Source organism: Leptinotarsa decemlineata, unplaced genomic scaffold (assembly GCF_025532065.1).
Source record: "Leptinotarsa decemlineata unplaced genomic scaffold, Ldec_3_MD MMD2_tig00026299_RagTag_RagTag, whole genome shotgun sequence".
In the NCBI taxonomy this organism is placed as follows: domain Eukaryota; kingdom Metazoa; phylum Arthropoda; class Insecta; order Coleoptera; family Chrysomelidae; genus Leptinotarsa; species Leptinotarsa decemlineata.
Window position 1 is genome coordinate 7,293,498 of NW_027412676.1, and position 24,812 is coordinate 7,318,309.

A 24,812-nucleotide genomic window follows, 5' to 3' on the forward strand; every position below is an offset into this window, starting at 1 on the left:
GAAGATAAACAGATCGAATCAGTCGATCTTGTTGAAAAACTTCTGCATTTTGAAATACAGGATCTATTTGGATGACGATGCTTGGTATAACTTGATTTTTCAGCAAACCTGCAAGGTGATTCTTCACCATTCAAGGTTGCTTCTGGAAAGAATGGTTCCATAATATGGTTACCAAAAATTCATCACAAACCTTTAGTTTTTGGGGAAATTTGGTGTGAATTGACGTGAATTATCTCACCACCAAGGACAATTCCGCTGATCTAGCTGTACCACCACCCTGTTCCAGATGCTGACAAGACAGTTCTAGCAGGAGCACACTTCTTCGCATCCAGAATTAGTCAGATTTCATTCCCCAAAGTAACAACACGTATAATTTTATATATTTTGTATTTCTATAATTTTTTATTTTCAAGTTTTGTTGCAATAAAATAATTTTTTAAAAGCCAATTTAGTGCCGTCGATAGTTAATTCGTGCCATATTGGGGATTGAATCAGTTCAGAATTGGAAACATTTGGTGCACAACAAAGTTGGATTACGGTTGACACGTTTCGAGAGGATGTCACAAAATTCAACTTTTCAGACGAAAGAAATCATCTTCGTTGAATTCATGAATCATTTTAATTCTGTAAGGGTGGAATTTGTGTTAATGAAGAAGTCTGAAAACGTTTATACTCTACTAGTCTGGGTCATAAAATCCTTTTTTGGAACTTCTGAGAGAAATAGAAATTATGATTTAAAAAAAATCGTTCCTTAATATTCATAGTAGCAGAAACAATTGTTCAACAACAAATGCGTTTTTAAGCAATAACATTTTTTTTGAGAAACGATTTTGTTTTTGAAAATCATAATATTTATCATTGATAAAAATCCCCAAAAAAATTTCAAATATCTTATAAATAAAACATTAGTTTATAACAATTTTTTAAACAGAGCTATAAATTATGATAAAATCACTTTTATGTAACTTCAAACAATAAAAATAAGAATGAATTTGAATATAAAAAATCCCTGCTTTAATTGAATTTTTCACTTTTTAACATATTTGATTATTAATAACAAAGTGGAAAATCAAAATTTTTTAATTTTTCTAACGGGAATCTAACGGGAAGACTTTCAAGAAAACCTCCAAGAAGTGGAAAAAATTAAGGTTTTTAGTTTAAAAATTATCGGTTTTCTTATGTAAATTTAAAATTTGCAAAAATTAGTTAATTGACTTAAGTATATCTAATAAAATAATCACGGAAAAAAATTTTTTACACGGATTTCCATTTATTCAAGTGTCTAAAAGGTATGTGATTTTTTTTCTTAATAATGATATTACGTATCTGTCAGCGCGTGTGGGACTCACATCGCCCGCTTTTACCGCTATTTTCACCTTTGAATTAAAATTATAAATATTGGCGATAAAGTTCCGGTAGATAGGACTCTTTTTAGGAAATTTCCACCTCTCTAAGGATCTTTTTTCAAATTTGTGACCCACACTATACGTATGTTTTTTCAAGACAACGTGGCCTAGAACTGCATCATTAATGCCTCTGTCTATTACTTAACAGTCGTGTTGTCTATTATCAACAATCTCAGTTTCCATGAATTTATGTAACAACTCCAATACATATTTGCCTAACATTTCTGCCCGGATGATTCAGGTTGAAGACACAAGCAGTGGCCCTTGTATATTTTCCATATTCATATTACAAAACCACTATTTCAGTCCACTTTTGAAGTGCACGAACCATTTTTTATAAAATAAACGATAAACGAAATGATGACCCAATCAGAATATAAAAACTAATAATATCAAAATCAAAATCAAAATCAAAATGTTCTTTATTAACTATTCTCCATACAATTTTAAGGTATTTAAAAAAAAAAAAAAACTAATAATAAAACTGCATTGAAATCGAACTTAGACGTACACTTTTTCTTTTTTCATGGTGATGTCACTCGAGATCCATTACCTAATGTTGAAGTACTCTTTTGTTTTAAAACTGAAAGATTCACCTGGTATCTACCATTGAGGATGACAGGGATGTAAGTGAAATTTCACCTCTTTCATATACTATATAGTGTAGCACTCCTGTGAATGATATCTGATTCAAGTTCATAACGAATGTTTGGAATACAAACCGAACAGAGGGAAGTATTTTTTTTATAATTCAATATTCATTTAAAAGCAATTGTTTCGAGATAGATTTTTTTCTTTCAGTTTGTGTTACTGAAAGTCACAACTTTGCTTGATCTACAGATCTTTGCAAATATTTCATTTTGAAATCAATTGCTTTTTTTCTTTCTTTGGAAGATTCCCACATTTTTTGTATAAGAATGAAGAAGTGGAAAGCCAAAAACCTTTTTTTCCCAAAAATGATCCCTAAAAATGTACCCCTTTCCATTAAAAAAACTGAGCCATTTCAGAAAGTATTTATTTTGAAGACTATTGAAGTGTCACTATTATTTCCATTTGAAATTTTTGACCTGAGGGATGTTGTGGGGAAGAGGTAACTGATAAGGAGATGATTTTTACGTAGACATGTTTCCCTATGAAAACTGAAATTGACATGTCACACTATTTTTTCACAGGCTCAATATCAAATGACTTTTTCAGGGCGGCTCGTTTTATCTGGAATGCACTGTATCATTATACCGTGCACCCCATTGTATATGCGAAAACTTGATATCTATCTATATTTTCAAGTTATCAAATCAACTATTACATTACAGGTAGGACGGTAGTCGTTCGGGTTGACGTGGGTGCTTTGCTCCACTTACTCAATCGACCGCTGTGTGAATCGGTGGTTCAAGCCGCAAGCCGTACTTGCTATCGTCCAACCTGTGTTAGGAATCACACGTTAAAAGGTAAGACCTCGTTTGTTCTCAGCTCGCACAAGTTTCGACTTTTGAGTTTTTCGTAGGGGAGCGACAGCTGGTTAACGGAAAAACAGATTTATAAACAGATAACAATTTCATTTCACTTTCAATTATTTTGTGTATATTGTCAACCACAGTTAAGTTTAGCGTTCTAGATCTTTGCAAATTTATTTTAGAAATAAAGGTACGAAGTTTATGAACCCCATTTTGGATTAATCAATTTGTAAATTCGTTTTAAAAAGCCAGTGAAAAGGATTTTTATACTTTCAGAAGCATTTATGAAGAGAAAAGCATTATTTTAAACCTTCAATGGAAATGCATTTCATAGAACAATGTTGAACCGCAATTACCATTCAAATATCAAATATCGTTCAATGTATTTTCCCAAGATTGTGTTTCTTTCGTGGTCTGTTATATCCAAATGATAACGATAATAATGATTCAGTCTAGGATTAAGTGGTTTCCAGAAATAACTTCCTGTCGCATTCTAGCATCCTTCAAGATAAACAGACAATTATCATTTGATAAATTTCTCATGAATGTCGTATTCTCCCGGGGAAAAGTTTTGCGTTCACACATTTTCCACTTGCATCAAACTAACACATCCTTTTTTATATCTGGAACTTCATCTAGCGTTTCCTAATATGACTAATAACCAGTACGTGCAAAGCGTAGGGTTAAATAATCTGAAAATGGAATTTTTAACAGGTGATAATCGACTGTATTGCCAAACATGCGCCAAACTAAGGAAACAAGTATAGCTAAGGCACCAGTCAATCTAATAATAACACAGATGATCTTTAAACAAGACTCAACCTCTGATGGAAGCACCAAACTCTTTCGAAGGTTCGAAATAGATGAACACTTCAATCTAGCAGACCACTATTATTATAATCATGCAATCATTGTTCACTGCGGTTCTGGCGTTGAATTTGATCATTATTACGCCTTGGTCAAAGACGAAAGTCGTGTCACGAAGTGTTCTGGCGATGTATTGAATTTATTGGAGCCTCTGGAGACACCCTACATTTTGTTTTATGAGAGGAAGGACATTGGCAAATCAAGATCTTCAGATGATGTGGTGCTGCAGGTTTTTCCGGATTTTCCTGCAACCCCGGAGCGCCAATTCATTTTTATTGTTGTTTTTAATTTTTATTGTTGTTTTATAATTTCACAAATAATGAAAATGAAAATTAAATCAAATACTAAGAAAAAATTTGTTGGTAATATAGTTGGTGTTGCGATTTTGTTCAGTGAAAGTCTCACACTAAAGTATTATTTGGATAAGAAACCATAGTTACAGATAGACTATCACGCCATATAATTTCCTTGATCATTCCACAGTGATCTGAGATTTTCCCGGATTTTTCAGAACATTCCAGACCATTCTCGAACATTCCAAAATGATCTAAAATGTTGTGTAGAACTTTCGGAATCTCTCGAATGTTCTGACTGTTCCAGAACTTTTCAGAAGGCGAAACTACCAGCCCCTATGTCTTTAAAAGCACACTCCTCGGGTAAAAACGGGAACCTTCTTCATGGACAAGTTGCTGAGAAAATATGACAGAAAGCCATGCCGAAGTCATGCCGGCTCGCTACTAAGTATATAAAATATATTTCCAATATTTTTTTAGGCAATAATATGAGTAACCTATAGTGAAACAAGTGTTGGTGTATATTTTCATTTGGTTGAGATTCAGATACGTTTTGTCTTTCGTCAAGGTATTATACTATCACAAATAATCGACATAAAATGCTTCAATCTTAGGGGTAATCTATTCCCGTGAGTTCGCAAATATATTTTAAACCCCCATCGATTATGAGTCCCAAACTCTGTTGTTAACCAGGTCAGTAATTTAAAATTATATTCTGGCATTCCGTCTTTCTTTTTAACCGATCCGTTATGATGACCTCGAAGACTTAATTGATGAAGAATTGCGGTCATGTGATCCGATCTTATATCTTGTCATAATCTAAATAGTAAATAAATGAATCACCAAAAAACTGAAATAGGCGCACTTCAGAAATTAATGTTTATTCAGAGTTCGCATTGTTCAAAAAGAATGTTTTGTTACTTCACTCACAAGCTATTATCATAGAATAGGTACATTTTTTTCCATAGAGATCTTTTTCTGTTACTTTTATAGCTTTACTATACTGTTACTCCTTAAATCCAGAATCAAGTCTTTCTGCCTACTTAGTTATTGCTGAATAGGGAATTGAAAGCAAGATGTCCTAGGTGATTTCTGATCTCTTTGCTGGGCGATTGAAATGATACTGAATTGAGAATGAATTCAAAACAGTTTTTTCATCTCAAAAACTTCAACAATTACCAGCTCAACACCGGTTCGTATTTTGTTTCATGATCAAAAGGATTTACAATGAGTTTAAAATGTATTTGTTTTTATAGTTTAACTTCAATGAAAGGTCTTAGCCTACAGTATTCATTGAATAGCATGAGATGTGGAATAGGGGTGGCATAAGAGAAAAAAATTTCTCCCCCTGTGTTGAGAAATTTTTCATCATATTATTTTATGGTTGTTTTACAGTACTAGTGTTTCTAAACTTTGTATTAGGTATTCGATCTTCTGACAAATCAATAGTAAAAACGTTTTCCAATTAGATAACCTATTGAAACTTCACGAGTATAACTGATGAAGCTACTGTGTAGCGAAACGCGTCTTGAATAAAATTTATTGTGAAAATTATGTAATTACTATCATGGATAGTATTAAGACTCACTCGTGATACTCAAATTTTATATGAAAATTCCCCTCTTTCTCAAATCAATGACAACTTTTTTTGAAATCATGTTATTGTTCAACAGGACTGATTTATAGAATATTTTCCAATTTCTTTGAAATAAGGTTTGTCTTGAATGTATACTAGGCTTAAGATCGCTTATATACGGATATCTAGAACAAAATCGCAGGCCTCGGGCTAGACCGCTTCTGCGTAGACCGCATGGTCTTTCTGTCTCACACTCCTGGAGTATCTACGAAGAGTCTCACCATTGTTATGTGATGCCGGAGAAGTACAATTTCCTTGTGGACATTCCTCAGCGCCCGCACTCGACACTATCACAACCACAAATCCGAGAATAATCACTAGATTTCTACCTGTCATTGTGTCTTCGCACTGACAACGCCTAAATCGTTTCTTTTTTTGTGCGTTTACGAATTATCTTATGGAGCGAATCACATAACTGACCGAATTTCAGAAAAATGTTTATAGCGCGGACCTCACCGACGATGGACGTTCTCGTTTCTGAAGCATGTTGTTGCTTTCTAGTTCTGCCATCGCCATCCTACCTTGCCTTCTACCTCTAATTACATAGTGGGGTTCGAGCCTATTCGTCATACTCCAGAGGAATTAGACAGAAATACCAAGATTTTCAGAAATTCCGTTGAGATTAGTTTATCTTGTTACCGCTATGCCCGTGACAAAATGTTGTGGAAAATTATCGTTCAGATTAATTTGATTCCTCTTCACAGTTACTCATACACCATTTAATTGTCGAAATATCTGGTAATCAACCTCAAAAAATATTTTTTTAAGAAAATAACATTTTCTGCAAGTGAGCCGAGCTTCTATTAGCATCGGAAAATCATTTTCGGCAGTTAAAACACTGTTCCTAGGGGCGGACTTAACTACCTTTAACTTCATTAGACATATTCCTATGGGCGGCAGCCCTAAAAAACTATAGGTTTGCCGGTACTTATAGTTGGAAGAAGTAGAAGAGTGTGAATATTTCAAAATTGATCACGTGTAACAATGAAAATAACGGAAAAACAGATTTCAAAAGAATCACAAACCACATGTTGTGATTAGTGTGAAGTTACCCACAACTTTCCATCCACAGTTTATGACGAAGGACAATCGAACAGGGTTTAGAATGAGATTTGCGAACAGTGTTGCCAGATTGCAAATATTAATAATTTTACCTGTATTTTGATGTTATCATTTTAAAAACACGATATTTATTGGAACATGTCGAATAAATGAGTCAGCATTCTACATAAACTCATTATATCAGCCAACTGTCCGTATACAAGCAGTACCTAATACCGAAAAAAATGTGAAATAAGAGTGAAATATTATTCAGGAAAAATTCATTTGTACCGAAACATGTAGCGAATGAGAACTGGAAAAATAGTTTCTTGGTAAAAATTTTCTGACTTGTAAAAAGTATGTCATTTGAAATATCCTGCGTTAAACAATACCGAATGCCCAGGAAAGACTCATCCACAAAATATCAAATTTCTCACTGATCAAAAGTAGTTTGTTGACGAAAATTTCAGAATTAATTCAGCGAAAGTGTATCTATCGACGTGCTGAAACAGATTTGCGTACCATTCGTTTCTTGGGTGCGAAAAAAAATAGTTCCATATATTCGGAACTGAATTATTCAAAAAAAGTCAAATTTCTCCCTTATCAAAAATAGTTTGTCGATGAAAATTCCAGAATATATTCTTCTAAAGTAAATCTATCGACGTGCTGAAACAGATTTGGGTACCATACGTTCCTTCGGTGCAAAAAAAAAGTTCCGTATATTCGGAACTGAATTACTCATGAAAGTCAAATTTCTCACTTATCAAAAATAGTTTGTCGATGAAAATTTCAGAATATATTCTTCTAAAGTATATCTATCGACGTGCTGAAACAGATTTGTGTACCATACGTTCCTTGGGTGTGAAAAAAAATAGTTCCATATATTCGGAACTGAATAACTCAAAAAAAGTAAAATTTCTCACTTATTAAAAATAGTTTGTCGATGAAAATTTCAGAATGTATTCTTCTGAAGTATATCTATCGACGTGCCCAAAAAGATTTGCGTATCATACGTTCCTTAGGTGCGAAAAAAAATAGTTCCATACATTCGGACCTGAATTACTCAAAAATAGTCAAATTTCTCATTTATCAAAAATAGTTTGTCGATGAAAATTTCAGAATGTATTCTTTGAAAGTATATTCAACGACGTGCCAGAACATATTTGCGTACCATACGTTCCTTCGGTGCGGAAGAAAAAGTTCCGTATATTCGGAACTGGATTACTCATAAAAGTATAATTTCTCACTTATCAAGAATAGTTTGTCGATGAAAATTTCAGAATATATTCTTCTGAAGTATATCTATCGACGTGCTGAAACAGATTTGCGTACCATACGTTCCTTGGGTGCGAAAAAAAATAGTTCCATATATTCGGAACTGAATAACTCAAAAAAAGTAAAATTTCTCACTTATCAAAAATAGTTTGTCGATGAAAATTTCAGAATGTATTCTTTGAAAGTATATTCATCGACGTGCCAGAACATATTTGCGTACCATACGTTCCTTCGGTGCGAAAGAAAAAGTTCCGTATATTCGGAACTGAATTTCTCATAAAAGTCAAATTTCTCACTTATCAAGAATAGTTTGTCGATGAAAATTTTAGAATATATTCTTACAAAGTGTATCTATCGACGTGCTGAAAAAGATTTGCGTACCATACGTTCCTTGGGTGCGACAAACTATTTTTGATAAGTGAGAAATTTTACTTTTTTTGAGTTATTCAGTTCCGAATATATGGAACTATTTTTTTTTGCACTGAAGGAACGTATGGTACGCAAATCTGTTTTGGCACGTCGATAAATATACTTTCAAAGAATATATTTTGAAATTTTAATCGAGAAACTATTTTTGATAAGTGAGAAATTTGACTTCAATGGGTAATTCAGTTCCGAATATAAGGAACTTTTTTTTTGCACCAAAGGAACGTATGGTACCCAAATCTGTTCCAGCACATCGTTGAATGTACTTTCAAAGAATATATTCTGGAATATTCATCGACAAACTATTTTTGACAAATGAGAAATTTGACTTTTTTTTTGTAATTCAGTTCCGAATTTATGGAAGTATTTTTTTTCGCACCCAAGGAACGTATGGTACGCAAATCTGTTTGGGCACGTCGATAGATATACTATGGAAGAATATATCCTGAAATTTTCATCGACAAACTATTTTTGATAAGCGAGAAATTTGACTTTTATGAGTAATTCAGTTCCGAATATATGAAAATTTTTTTCGCACCGAAGGAACATATGGTACGCAAATCTGTTTGGGCACGTCGATAGATATACTTCAGAAGAATATATTCTGAAATTTTCATCGACAAACTATTTTTGATAAGTGACAAATTTGACATTTTTGAGTAATTCAGTTCCGAATATATGAAAATTTTTTTTCGCACCGAAGGAACGTATGGTACGCAAATCTGTTTGGGCACGTCGATAGATATACTTCAGAAGAATATATTCTGAGATTTCCATCGACAAACTATTTTTGATAAGTGAGAAATTTTACTTTTTTTGAGTTATTCAGTTCCGAATATATGGAACTATTTTTTTCGCACCCAAGAAACATATGGTACGCAAATCTGTTCGGAAACGTCGATAGATATACTTCAGAAGAATATATTCTGAAATTTCCATCGACAAACTATTTTTGATAAGTGAGAAATTTTACTTTTTTTGAGTTATTCAGTTCCGAATATATGGAACTATTTTTTTTCGCACCCAAGGAACATATGGTACGCAAATCTGTTTGGGTACGTCGATAGATATACTTCAGAAGAATATATTCTGAAATTTTCATCGACAAACTATTTTTGATAAGTGAGAAATTTTACTTTTTTTGAGTTATTCAGTTCCGAATATATGGAACTATTTTTTTCGCACCCAAGAAACATATGGTACGCAAATCTGTTCGGAAACGTCGATAGATATACTTCAGAAGAATATATTCTGAAATTTCCATCGACAAACTATTTTTGATAAGTCAGAAATTTGACTTTTATGAGTAATTCAATTCCGAATATACGAAACTTTTTTTTCTCATCGATGGAAAGTATGGTTTGCAAATCTGTTTAGGCACGTCGATAGATATACTTCAGAAGAATATATTCTGAAATTTTCATCGACAAACTATTTTTGATAAGTCAGAAATATGACTTTTATGAGTAATTCAGTTCCGAATATATGGAACTTTTTTTTTCGCACCGAAGGAACGTAAGGTACGCAAATCTGTTCGGGCACGTCGATAGATATACTTCAGAAGAATATATTCTGAAATTTTCATCGACAAACTATTTTTGATAAGTGAGAAATTTTACTTTTTTTGAGTTATTCAGTTCCGAATATATGGAACTATTTTTTTTCGCACCCAAGAAACATATGGTACGCAAATCTGTTTGGAAACGTCGATAGATATACTTCAGAAGAATATATTCTGAAATTTCCATCGACAAACTATTTTTGATAAGTCAGAAATTTGACTTTTCTAACTATTTTTGATAAGTCAGAAATTTGACTTTTATGAGTAGTTCAATTCCGAATATACGAAACTTTTTTTTCTCATCGATGGAAAGTATGGTTTGCAAATCTGTTTAGGCACGTCGATAGATATACTTCAGAAGAATATATTCTGAAATTTTCATCGACAAACTATTTTTGATAAGTGAGAAATTTGACTTTTATGAGTAATTCAGTTCCGAATATATGGAACTTTTTTTCGCACCGGAAGAACGTATGGTACGCAAATCTGTTTGGGCACGTCGTTAGATATACTTTAGAAGGATATATTCTGAAACTTTCATCGACAAACTATTTTTGATAAGTGAGAAATTTGACTTTCTTGAGTAATTCAGTTCCGAATATATGGAAGTATTTTTTTTCGCACCCAAGGAACGTATGCTACGCAAATCTGTTTGGGCACGTCGATAGATATACTATGGAAAAATATATTCTGAAATTTTCATCGACAAACTATTCTTGATAAGCGAGAAATTTGACTTTTATGAGTAATTCAGTTCCGAATATACGGAACTTTTTCTTTCGCACCCAAGGAACGTATGGTACACAAATCTGTTTCAGCATGTCGATAGATATACTTTAGAAAAATATATTCTGAAATTTTCATCGACAAACTATTTTTGATAAGTGAGAAATTTGACTTTCATGAGTAATTCAGTTCCGAATATACGGAACTTTTTTTTTTGCACCGAAGGGACGTATGGTACGCAAATCTGTTTCAGCACGTCGATAGATATACTTTAGAAGAATATATTCTGAAATTTTCATCGACAAACTATTTTTGATAAGTGAGAAATTTGACTTTCTTGAGTAATTCAGTTCCGAATATATGGAAGTATTTTTTTTCGCACCCAAGGAACGTATGCTACGCAAATCTGTTTGGGCACGTCGATAGATATACTATGGAAAAATATATTCTGAAATTTTCATCGACAAACTATTCTTGATAAGCGAGAAATTTGACTTTTATGAGTAATTCAGTTCCGAATATACGGAACTTTTTCTTTCGCACCCAAGGAACGTATGGTACACAAATCTGTTTCAGCATGTCGATAGATATACTTTAGAAAAATATATTCTGAAATTTTCATCGACAAACTATTTTTGATAAGTGAGAAATTTGACTTTCATGAGTAATTCAGTTCCGAATATATGGAACTATTTTTTTTTCGCACCCAAGAAACGAATGGTACGCAAATCTGTTTTAGCACGTCGATAGATATACTTTCGCTGAATTAATTCTGAAATTTTCGTCAACAAATTATTTTTGATCAGTGAGAAATTTGATATTTTGTGGATGAGTCATTCCTGGGCATTCGGTATTGTTTAACGCAGGATATTTCAAATGACATACTTTTTACAAGTCATAAAATTTTTTGAAGGTTTTTTTACCGAGAAACTATTTTTCCAGTTCTCATTCGCTACCTGTTTCGGTACAAATGAATTTTTCCTGAATAATATTTTACTCTTATTTTACATTTTTTTCGGTATTACTGCTTGTATACGGACAGTTGGCTGATATAATGAGTTTATGTAGAATGCTGACTCATTTATTCGACATGTTTCAATAATATATCATGTTTTTAAAATGATAACATCAAAATACAGGTAAAATTATTAATATTTACGATCTGGCAACACTGTTCGCAAATCTCATTCTAAACCCTGTTCGATTGTCCTTCGTCATAAACTGTGGATGAAAAGTTGTGGGTAACTTCACACTAATCATGTTGTGTGTGGTAATAATTGTTCATCATGTTACTTACAAACTATAATTGGTTGAATCCGTCCATGATCTGAGCCAGTATTCACCCATTAATGAAATTTTAATTAGTTTCTGTTCTCAAAACGGAAAATATTATTGTATATTTAATGTAAAACAGTTTTAACACAGTATACAGGGCTTTTCATGATGAGCGTTAATTAACCGTTTCTGACAAACTATTTAACGGATCAACCTGAAAATTCCACAGTATGCATAAATCAATATGACCTACACGCCTAAAATATTTTAGAGGAAGCGGCGTTGTCGCTTCTATTATAAAGTAGCGGCTTCTTTGATTTTTCAAATAGAACACCCCGTATATAATATCATATTATGATTCATTACTATTCTATTCATTACTATTTTTCTATACCTATCTATTACCGTTTAGAAGATATAAATTAATTTCGAATTTTTTTTTACCGAACATGAACTTTTATAAATGCTGATGATCTGGAACTCTCTTGCACTGAAACGATCAAATTTGAAATGGAGTGGAGTGATGCTTAACTCCGAGTCATATTTTCATTTGCCTCATACAGGGTCTTCAAAAAATGCAGATACTTTGATCTCATTAAAAAATGAGTGGAACTCAATTTTTTCAAATGGAACACCCTGTATATTTCAACATTTTTGAGCTCTACATACAATTTTAGATTAACTTTGTTCAGATAATACTATTTCTATTTTGAACCGTTTTCGAGATAAACTGTTTCAAACGGAAACTGACGTGGTTTTCTTGCTCGTTTTTTTGAATTCATCACTTATTTTGGATATTCAACATTTTTTTTTATACTTAGTAATATTTCTTTTTGATCCAGTTTTTTAAGTGTCTCAGATCAGTCAATTCGAAATTGGTATGTACCTACCTTAGAAAAAGTTACAATTTGTATACATTGAGGTATTGGTCTCTAACGTACAACAGTACACATTAATATTTTTTAATAGTGTGCTTTGGAAAAATAAATAAACCAATTATTTAACGTCAGACTTTCGTTGGTGGTTTGGACTGATTGTGATAGCTACCAATTATAATAAAATAATGTCAAGATTAGGTTACAGTAATGAAGATTTCTTGAATTTATTAATAATAATTTATGGTGAGTGCAATAGAATTGCAAGTAGAACATGCCGAGTATTTCATGAAAGACATCCACAACTTCCGAAGCCGAATAATAATGTGATAAATCGACTACTAAAAAACTGTAGGTTGAATGGAACCTTCTGTCCAAAAATCATTCGTAAGAAGTCTAAAGTGGATGATGATGACAATGGTATAACAGTTTTGTGATACTTTCATGCATTTCCAAATGCTTCTCTGCACGAAGCTGAAAGGCAGATAGGTATACCCTACGTGACAATTTGTCGAATTCTTAATAAGCATAAATGACATCCCTATAAGTTCTACTGTGTCCAACATTTGAAAGAGACTGATTTACCTCGTAGAGTGGAATTCCTTGAATGGTTACTTGTCAAGACTCAAGAGGATGAACATTTCCTTGATAATATCATATGTTCAGATGAAGCCAAGTTCGCAAAAAATGGAGTTTTCAATAGACACAACAGTCATTATTGGGCGCCAGAAAATCCCCATGTTGTCCGCCAAAGGGGTTTTCAAGAAAGATGGCAATTCAATGTATTTTGTGCCATAAAGAATGAGTCAATTTTTTATATCGACTTTTATGATGATAATTTGAATGCATCAAAATATGAAGATTTACTGAGGAATGGAATTCATATTATTTTAAATAATCGACCAGGAAGAGAACGTGTATGGTACCAAATGAATGGTGCTTCACCCCATAATTCTCATTCAGTCAGCGAAGCTTTAACCTAAATCTTCGAAGACAGATGGAATGGTAATAATGGACCTTTTCGTTGGCCTCCTAGTACACCAGATGACAATCCAATAGATTATTTCGTGTGGAGTTTCATTAAAAATATGGTTTACTCTACTCCAATAACAACAATGGAAGATATGAAATCAAGAGTTACAACTGCTTTCAATAGTTTGACTCCACACTTGATCAGAAGCGCTACACATGACACTCTTTTGAAGAGATTATATGTTTGTTTAAGTAGAGGTGGAGATGTGTTTGAACATATTCTGAAATACACTGGTTAACAGCGTGGTATCAGCCGGAGAAGTAGTCGTTTTTCGACAGACGTTGACCATTCCCTACTGTGTAAGTAGTTGGGAGAGATTATTATTTCGAAATGTATTTCGAAATATTCATTTCCTCGATAGTTTTCACTTTTGATTCAAACAGCTTTACTGAAATAGAAAAGATAATAATGATGTAGGTAATGTACTGAAAGCTAAAAAATAATGCAGAAGGTCCTAGGTATCAGTCATCACACCACTCGCCTCAGCAATCCACAGGAGAATCCCCGGTGAGAGACCCCGAGACTTCCCCTTAATAGAAAACCAATCAAAGTATCGCATGCAGATGCAGTCTCGCTTCATGTTCCTGTACCTATAATAATTTCTAAAAGTATTTGATGTGAGAATAAATAATAGTGTTGCATGGTTTCGGATCAGACCTTTGGAGTATTATTTTCATGTATGGAGGTCCGCCCCTAAGCATACCCTGAAGCTGCTGGATTCCACCCAGAAAAGAGACATCCGCCTGATTGGAGACACGAACATCACTTGCAACCTTGAGAGTCTGGAACAAGAAAGGTTGTAGATTTGTCACTCTTTTATAGATACTTACACGATGGGTTGGTCCCCTGAAGCTAGCTGGAGACGAGTGTGTGTGTGTTTGTGACTGTGTGTGTGTGTGCACGCGCGTGTGTGTTGCAGAACTAATATGTGAGCTTGTGTATGTTTTTATACTAACCGGAGCTGCCGGAAGGCAACTCTCGGAGGTGGTCTCTGGTTTTGCTACGTCGGCTTCATGTGCTTGTCCATCTCGCGGATTCTGGGCTTGTCCTATGTTCAGTGCGTCCTAAAGATCACACAGCGCTGGGTTAGGGTGTGTCTGAATTCGCTAGATGTTCTTGGCGTAGTTTCTCTGGAGGACATCCACGTACTGGGGGCTACGATCCAGGTCCCGTATCGTAGGGGTATGTATGTAACTAGGTTTCTACGGCAATCCGTAAGCAGACGATTATAAACCTGAAGCCTGTATGTTTCTGCGCATTAGTTTCAGGGGTTAAGACATACAGGATGGTGTGTGGTAGGATTTTTTCGACTAGAAGCAGATCCATGTTATTTCTGCGTGCGATGGTAGAGTATAGGTTGTGTTGAGTGACTTCCACCAGTTCTAGCCTCTGTGTAAAATGGGACCTGAATGTTATCTTTCTTTCAGGGTGATTCCCAGTAAATTTGCCTCGTTTGTCCAAGAAATTTCCTGTCCGTTGAAAACGACGTGTCTGGGTATACCTTCCTCCAGGTGAATAGTATCACGTAATTCTTGTCAGGGTGGATACAAATCTCCCAGAGATCAGTCCATTCCTCTAATATCTCCGCTTGTTGTTGCAGGTATCCTGTAACTAGTGCATGGTTGGTATATCTTGCCAGCAGCGTTGTGTTGTCCGTGTAGAGAGCCAACTTGTTATTCTCTGGCTTGGACACGTCTGCCATTTACAGCAGAAAGAACTGAAGTCGCCTGGAGGGGAGTTTCTGTCCTACTCTGCATTGTCATCGTCGGTTATCTAGAAACGAATCAGAATTGTTTCGTGTAGCAAAAATTAGTCATTTTGACCACCAATCCATTGTGCTAGACTCTGTCGAACGCCTTGGAGACGTCGAGGAATATCGCTCCGGTGTGGTATCCTCTGCCTAAGTTGAAACCTTTTGTCTCCTAATAAACCACTCTCAGGACTTGAAGTTCCGTTGAATGTTTCGGCCTGAATCCGAACTGTTCATCTAGTAAGATGTTCAGCTCTTAAGTCTGTTCCTCAAGTCATTTCAGAACTTCGCTACCTTGCTTATCAATGGGGTCAAGCTTATCGACCGATGGTTACCGGGGTATGTGGGGTTCTTGTTTGGTTTTGGGATAATGATGACCAGGGACTCCTGAAAAAAATACGGGAAGTATTGCACTCGGAGTCTAGCGTTGATGATGCTCATCATTGCCGCTTCTTACGATGCTTCTGTCTTCCTTCGGGGATGTGGGATTTAGGGGTTGACCGTTGTCCCTTCGCTGTCGTCTTATTCTGTGCACCGTTTGTTCGACTTATTTCTCGATGCGTTCCACCTCGTCGTTAATGGGGAAATTACATTGTCTTTACATTGTCTTTCGAAATCACCAGCAAATGCTTCAACTTCTTTCTGATTGGTGTAAACGATACCTTGTTCTCCTTGTATTTGAGGACTTCTTGCATTTTCCGTGAAGATTGGTCCTCGGTGTTGAGTTCTGCTAAACGAGTTGCCCATTGTCTCTAAGTGTTTGTAACTTTCGCCGCAAAAGCCTGCTGGCTCTGTGCATGTATCTCTTGTCTGAGTGTCCGTTGATATACTCTCTGCAGTCGCCTTCTGATCCTGATAAGTTTCATTTGTTTCGGTGTAGATTGAAGCGCGTGGCTTTAATCCACGTGCTTTGCTAGATGGATTGAAGAATCGCCTGTTGGAGTCGTATTGTGGCTTTCTCCAGGTCGATATTTATTTCGATGCAGAAGATGTTTCCTATCGCGTCGTAGACGGTGCGCTGGAATTTGCTCCAGTTGAGGAACCTCTTCTTTGGCTCCACTTCACATTTTCCTGTTGTATTTAGAATGAAATTGTGATCCGAGGAATCTTCGTCAAGCGTTTTCATCTCCGAGTTAATGATGTTCTGCACTATGGCGATATTAAGTATGTCGGGAACATAATCCGATTGGGGGTTTGAGCCTCTGGGGGGACTAACGCGGTGCACTAAAAATCTTCTAGCAGCCTGGCAAGCCTTCGGCCTCTCCGGTTTTCGTTCCTACAATTCCATTCATGCGATTTTATATTGAAATTGCCAAAGAACATTGTTGAGTAGTAGTCTGGGAACATTTTCGCTATGTCGGTTCTCTGTAGGTTTCTTTGCAGAGGCAGGTAAACCGAGGGATCTCAGTTGTTCGTAACGCATCAACCTCAATCGGCCCTCATTAGGAGGGCCGCGCCTGCTAATGCCACGCGGTTTAGCCTGTAGAAGCCCATAACTTCCAGCTTGGTTTCCTAGATTGCCATGGTAGTAATGCGGAGACGTGAAAGCAACTCTGTTAACTCGTCCTTGTGGCTTGTGAATGCTACTTTTTGGTTGGTCATTTTTTGTGGAAAAATGGAGGTACTAGTGGACCACTGCCTCAACCAGAGAGTGGAGCTCATATTGGGTTGCGACTCAAACTCTCACCACGTGAGCTGGGGCAGCAAGGATATCAACGCCGAGGTAAGTCACTATATGAATATATAATACAGAAAGATCTAACAATCTTGAACAGAGGCACGGAGCCAACATTTATTAATGCCCGTAGCCAAACATTAATAGATATCACGCTCACGACAGCCGAAATATCAAACAAAATCCAAGACTGGCAAGTCTCGGACCATATCTCTATGTCAGACCACCGCTGGCTGACCTATACGGTAAGCCAGGATCTCAGGACTACTGTAAAATCCCGTGACCCGAAGAGGACGGATGTAGCTCTCTACAATCGACACTTAAGAGGATCTCTGCGGGAAACAGAGGTCCTGACTCCTGGCAACAATGAAGAACTGGAAAGGTACACAGTATCTATCCACAACAAAATAGACATTGCCTAAAAGGAATCCTGTCCGATGAGGATGGTTCAAACGCATGGCACATGTTGCCTAAGTGCGTGGGCTTACACTCATCCTCCCCACCCTACAGATACAGATACAGATTTTGTGGAAAAAACAGTTATGAATTTTGTTTTATCTAGATTAAGGCTAGGTAGGTTAGTACTTAGCCAGAAGTTAATTTGTTTCATGCCAGTTCCTGCGTTTCCATATACTTCATTCCACGTTTTATCTACGAATGTTACAGCCGTATCATCAGCATAAGACGTTAAGACGATGTTTCTTTTTTTTTTTTTTCGGATGAAACATGATTTCTGCCATTAAGCTTGTCTCTGTTGGATCTATGCATGACGGCTTAGCTTGATTGTGGTTTGATGTTGAATTGGTTCAATTGAAGATTTCAGTTTTCGCCTTCGCCAATGATTGAAAAATAAATAACTCGTTCATATATTTCAACAATGAATCATAATTTAGACCAGTATATTTCTTTGAATTGGAGAGATCTTTCTTTCATCTGCTTCATGCTCCTTCACATCGATTATTTTTCGGAAATTATGGTAATAATAACTTATTTATAGTGCGAAACAAGACTACAGAATAATAACTACAGAAAAAAGAGATTAATTTGAATAGATAAATATAAATTTTAACTATACTTTTATGCAACTCACAAAGTCGCGAGCTTTCAAATTCATTTCATAATTAGTATGGAGCGCCATCTGCTTGCTAATAGTTATACCGCATTATGTGTTTTGAAACATTTTCCGCATAGACTTGCATCGTTGTTGAAAGAAAACTTCAACACGCTTGCGTGACTTTATTTGAACACAGTGTTGCCACCAAAGCGAAAAACAAATTTACAAATTTTTAGTTTGTTCGCGCATATTGGATTTTGCGGAGTTACAGTGCATTTTACACTCTGATACTATATCATAACAGATTAGTCTTACTTCAGAGCCCCTCAGGCCCATTAACTTTCAGTGTCGGATTTTTAGTGAAACGAACCGTCCAAACAGACTGACTAAACCAGTCGTGTCAAAGATACGACCCGCGATCGCAGTGTGTCACAGAAAGAAGAATCATGTTTTTAAGAGCTTTCAGACTTCACTCAATTCCTCTACGGAAGTTTTAAAATGTGCATACTTTATTTATAAGTAATTTCAAGGGTAGCGCATGCCTAGACAACCGAGAGGGTGTTATTTAATTACCAATTTAGTTCTAGTAAAATAACCCAATAATTACAGTATTGCCATCTCTTAGCGATAAGCGGAAATACCCAATTTTCAACAATCCCTTCAATTTTGAAGCTTCACAGGCACCAGTTCATTTGCAAATGGAGTTGATAGATCTTCAGCCGGACAGTATTTTGAAAGATAAATGTGAAGAGGTTAACGCTCTTACATATTATACACAATATTTCAAGATTTTGGATAACTACCCGGAATTAAAAAACATGCAGCACGCCTTCTCGCCTTCCATACATGTTTGGTAGTACATACCGATTTATGTGGGCAGATGTTTTCAGTCATGAAAATAAATAACAAACATCGCACAAGACTTACGAATGAACATCTCGAATCAATTCTTGAAATAATTACAACGAAAATGATACCTGACATCAATGAGCTTATCAAAAAGCTTATCAAAATCGAAGTCAGATCTGGATCCTTGAGCTCAAAATAATTACCCTCTTTTTTAACTTTGATATTATATATAACAATCGTATATTATGTACTATATAATTAAATAAATAAAATGTTATAATAATTCAGTACATTTTTTTATTTGAATCTGGGCCGCCTACACATTCAAAATTTTAATATATGGCCTTCTGCAAAATTGAATTTGACACCTCAGGACTAATCCAACTCTTCTGTTTTTTATAATCTAGATATCGATAATAGATCGATCTCCTTTAGGTATATATTTTTATGGAAAATAGCCTTTCTGCTCTTTTTGTACAGTAAAACGAGTATTATTTGAATAAATTGATGGATGTAGCCGTTACTACGTGGTAGGAGGTCATAATGAAGAAAAGAGAATTGAAACTTTCTATGTTTTTTACCACTTTTATTTGTAACTAACGTTACTGCAGTATCGTCCTTCAAGGACATTTTCAAACTCATACATTATAGTTTTTTAAATGTCCTTATAGGACGAAACTGCAGTAACGTTAGTTACAAATAAAGAGTAGGTATTATTTGATTTAGTAGATTTTCGGGTTTATAAATCTTGGTCTGCAGGTTTATGGGGGCTTGATGTTTTGTTTGTAATTGCGGTAGACAGTATGCCTACACCAACTACGGTAAATGTACACGAAGCCAACAAATATTCTGTTACACACCGGCAGAGAAAACCTACACACATTGTATTTACTTATTAATTTTTGTTGCTGTTTTCATTTCATTGTATTTCGTGAAATTGGCTTGGTCTGCAGGTTTTTGGGATCCAGAAAAAGGTGATTATGATTTAAGAATGATTTAAGAAGGTAGCACTTCTAGCTAAGTCCAAGGCAGAAAAATGTAGGTATATTTCTATATTTATAATTTAAAGTACCGTCCATAAAGTAACTCTTAGTTCATTTCCAGATGATAGAACAATATTTTAAAAAGAGTAGATATCAACCCCATTTTTGAGATTTTTAAATAGAATGAGGTAATCACAAACTTTGTATACATGTTGAAAGTCTATATACAAAGCCTCAACTGTACCCGAGTAATAACATGTCTGAAATAGTTAAGACAAAGTAGAATGTTGAAGCTGTGGTGAAGACATACATCTCCTTTTACGAATACGCCATCTAGGGATCGACAGAAGACTTCACTACATAGCATAAACTTTGTATATAGAGTCTATATACAAAGGTATAAAACAGAGTCGCTTCCCGCTGTCGTCCCTATGTATGCTTAGATATTTAAAACTACGCAACGGATTTTGATGTGGGTTTTTTTAATAGATAGAGTTATTCAATAGAAATGCATGTATATAACATGCATAATATAGTAGAGAAACACTGATAATTTTAGAGGTTTCCAATGTGATGTGAATAAACACATTTTTGCGCTTACATTGCAAACGCTGGCTGAACCCAACGAGATAGATAAAAAAATATACTACAGTATTGTACACCTTGAAGTACAAAAAACTCCGCGATGGAATATGTCTATCTCGTAGGCCGGTGACATACTTCACGATTTCTGAGCGGTTTTGTCCAGCGCGGTTTCCGAGCGGAAATTACTGAGTAAAAATCGTTACAGTAAGTACCAGACAGTGTCCGCGATTTCCGAGCTATTTCCTGGCAGCCCGGATTTCTGACTGGAGGCGGAATATCCCATTGTCATCCTCTGATATCGTTCGCGCCTTCAAAAGCAACCACTATGAAGTCTGCTGCTGCTGCGATATTTCACCATCAGATGGTGGTATCTCTTTGCACTTTGAAAGGAGAAGGCACTCTTACTGAAAGACACCACCCAAGGAGGTACGTCGTGCACCGAAAGAGGAACTAGGAAGAAAGGTTTTCTATTATACGAGTGCCACTACCGTCTTCCATGTTTTATCCCTTTCCAGTTTGTTGGCAAAATCGGGGTCTCTTTGGTCCCACAAACAAAGGCGATTTTCTACACTACGAATTGAAGTTTCCACTTCCATCCTCGAATCGCAACTGAAAAACCGCTTGGAAATAGCTCCCATTGGTATACCTGGGTTCTCCCTATGCTTGGTCGCTCGTGTCCTCTGAATATCGCTCGGAATCCGACGACTGATTGGCTGTAAGAAATCGCCGCTGTTAAAAATCGCAACTCTATCATGTTTCATTTAAATGCAGGGGTTGGCATAAAAATAAAAAACCGCTCAGAAAGCTGGAAAAAGCCACTCGGAAACCGCGAAGTATGCAGCGGCCTTTAGGATAACTTACAATAAATATTTTTTATCCTCGAGAAGTAATGGCTTATTTACGAAGCAATTTTGAGCAATACAGCAATAATCCAAATCCTATCAAGTACCTTATACACATTGTGCATTCAATATAGATCAACATGACCCTTTATAGCATGTTATTCAAATGAACATTTTTGAAGATATTGCAGATTTAAAATGCAGGGACATAGTGGTACCGGCCGGGGGGCGGCGGCGCGTGTATATATATATATATATATATATATATATATATATATATATATATATATATATATATATATATATATATATATATATATATATATATATATATATATATATACCGGGTGTCCCACATTTTATGTGACAGGCAATATCTGGTTTGTTGAAGGAGATACACAAAAATGTTTCATACAAAAGTTTTAGGAGTTCATGAGAGCTATATTTTGATATAATTTTTAAATATACAGGGTGTTTGGTGTAGGTGCTACAGACCAAAATTCTATTTTTTAAAATAGAATGCCCTGTATATCATTACATATTCAGATGCTACGTTAAATTCTGATATCATTTCATGTTTGGTTTTTGAAATTCGGTTACGGCGTTGTTGAGTTATTGCACTTTTCCTTAAATATAAAGTTTCAAAAAAACTTATTTACTCGTACACGAATCCAGTCTATATCTTTTATTAAATTGAACTAGACTACTACTGAATACAAACCATTATTCTCACCTCTACGATACGATATCGATATCAGTTGAATATAATATTGAAATTCTTGAGAATGTGACTAACTTGAGGGTGAATTGCATAATTTCATCAAGTAGCTTATGCTTGTTGATGCCATAGTAACAAATGTTGTTGAATTGTATCTACTTGTCAGTTCGATTCAGTGATTCTTTGCAAAACAGTAACTGTGTTCTTTGTGCGAAAACTCCAGTATGCCTTTCGCGTTTAGTCCAAGTGATTGCATTGATATGTTTTTAATTTTTGGGGAATGTCAGAAAAACTGCCGTCAAGCACAACGTCTATACCAAGAACGTTTTCCAGACAGACCCATTCCGTCATGAATGACTTTTTCGAGAGTTGTAGAAAAATTGCGAACTGGGTCATTTCCTTCTACTATAAAGCATCGTCATCATACGAGATCTGTTAGAACTGAAGATTTAGAGATCAATGTGTTGGCTTATATTATTATTCATCCACATGTTTCTATCCGTACTCTTGCAGAAGAAGTCGGTGTGAGTAAATCTAATGTACAGAGAATTCTGAAAGAAAATAAATACCACCCATTCAAAATTCAGTTGGTACAAGGTTTGAAACCCACGGACTTTGAACGACGACTTGAATTAATTGCTTGTATTCAGGTAATATTACATGAAAGTCCTAACATATTCAGTCAAATTTTGTGGAGCGATGAATCGCGATTCCACAATAATGGAGTTGCGAATCGACATAACAGTCACTATTGGTCTCAAGAAAATCCCCACTGGGTCCGCGAAAGTAATTTTCAAACTACTTGGGGTATTAATGTATGGTGCGGATTGTTTAATGGCCGCATCATAGGACCTTACTTTTTCAATGAAAATCTCAATGGATTGCGATATTTACATTTTCTAGAGAATGATTTGATCCAGTTGATGGAAGATATTCCCTTAGCAGAACGACAAGGAATTTGGTGGCAACAAGATGGTGCTCCTCCTTACAATTCACATGTTGTTACTGAATATCTGGATAGAACGTACCCAAATAGATGGATTGGTAATAAGGGTCCAATTCGGTGGCCGGCTCGTTCCCCAGATTTATCACTGTTTGATTTTTTCCTATGGGGTTATTTGAAAGATATTGTTTTCACTACTCCCCCTTTGAATGTGGATGATCTGAAAATGAAAATTCGACTAGCGTGCAGTGATATTACGCCTGATATTATGAGAGCGACTTGTACGAGTGAAGTGATTCGACGTTTCGAAGCCTGTATAATATCTAATGGGCATCACTTTGAACAATTTTTATGACTTATTTCTAGGTACCTACCATTCTTATGAAATGATTTATCAAGTTATATTATTTACATTGTTATTAATTAAAGATTTGTTTTCGAATACACCTCTTTCAATTTCGCAATTGTTTCATATTCAAATTATTCCTGACTGAATTCCACAACTCAAAATTGAAACCATTACTTCGAACACCCAAAATTTTGACTAATTTTCATGTGAGCTGATGCAGAGAGAATAATTGTATGAGATATTTTTAAAAATAATAGTCGTTATCAAGACTTTACATTTTAAGCAATAACTCAACAACGCCGTAACCGAATTTCAAAAACCAAACATGAAATGATATCAGAATTTAACGTAGCATCTGAATATGTTCTATTTTAAAAAATAGAATTTTGGTCTGTAGCACCTACACCAAACACCCTGTATATTTAAAAATTATATCAAAATATAGCTCTCATGAACTCTTAAAACTTTTGTATGAAACATTTTTGTGTATCTTCTTCAACAAACCAGATATTGCCTGTCACATAAAATGTGACATAAACATAAACAACATAAATATATATATATATATATATATATATATATATATATATATATATATATATATATATATATTTAGTATCAGCTTTGCAAACGTGAGGAGCCGGAGCGGTCACTTATGCTCTTGGATCATTTATATAATTTGTGGATTCTGGTTTCGAGTAGTTGCTTTGCAGTGAAACCTGCATAGATAGACAGAGGGCAAATCTCTTTCGGCGTCTTGGCTTTACAACGGACCGCCTTTGACAGTCGTGTTCACCTCTGAAAATCTACTCTACCGGCGCACACGCAACGTAAACGATTTTCACAAGCAAATTTTTGATACATTCAATTATGGTATTGCATTTTGAAAATGGTTATGTCAGTTTTTTTTGCAAGGCAACCGGTTTTAAGTAGAGCCCAAAAACACAGCCACGGTTTCATTAGTGGATCTAGGCTGAACCATTTTATCAAAATAGTATTCAAGAAACTCAGAATATTCAAATTAGACCTTAGATATAGGCCACCCATAATACTGGTTCACAATTAGTTTCTTTTGTTACAGCAACTTCGGTGAAAATATCAAAAACATAAATCAGAATCAGATTCACAATAATTTTAGAACTAAGTTCAGTTTGAAGAATTGATATCGAGTGAACGATGAAATTGAATATATCACA

The 24,812-nt window shown here is 35.2% G+C and overlaps 1 protein-coding gene across 3 annotated transcripts in view; it reads right to left on the reverse strand.

Moving 5' to 3' along the window:
- The window catches only part of sas (stranded at second), a 99,613-nt gene extending 93,453 nt beyond the window's left edge, over window positions 1–6,160 (reverse strand). For 2 of the 3 annotated variants that reach the window (XM_074180790.1, XM_074180789.1), the window contains exon 1: window positions 5,878–6,160. In XM_074180790.1, coding sequence (XP_074036891.1) covers window positions 5,878–5,992 — 115 coding nt within the window. In that variant the 5' untranslated portion in view covers window positions 5,993–6,160. The remainder of the gene's footprint in view (window positions 1–5,877) is intronic. The other variant, XM_074180791.1, reaches the window with a different exon arrangement.
- Window positions 6,161–24,812: the final 18,652 nt, after the last annotated feature.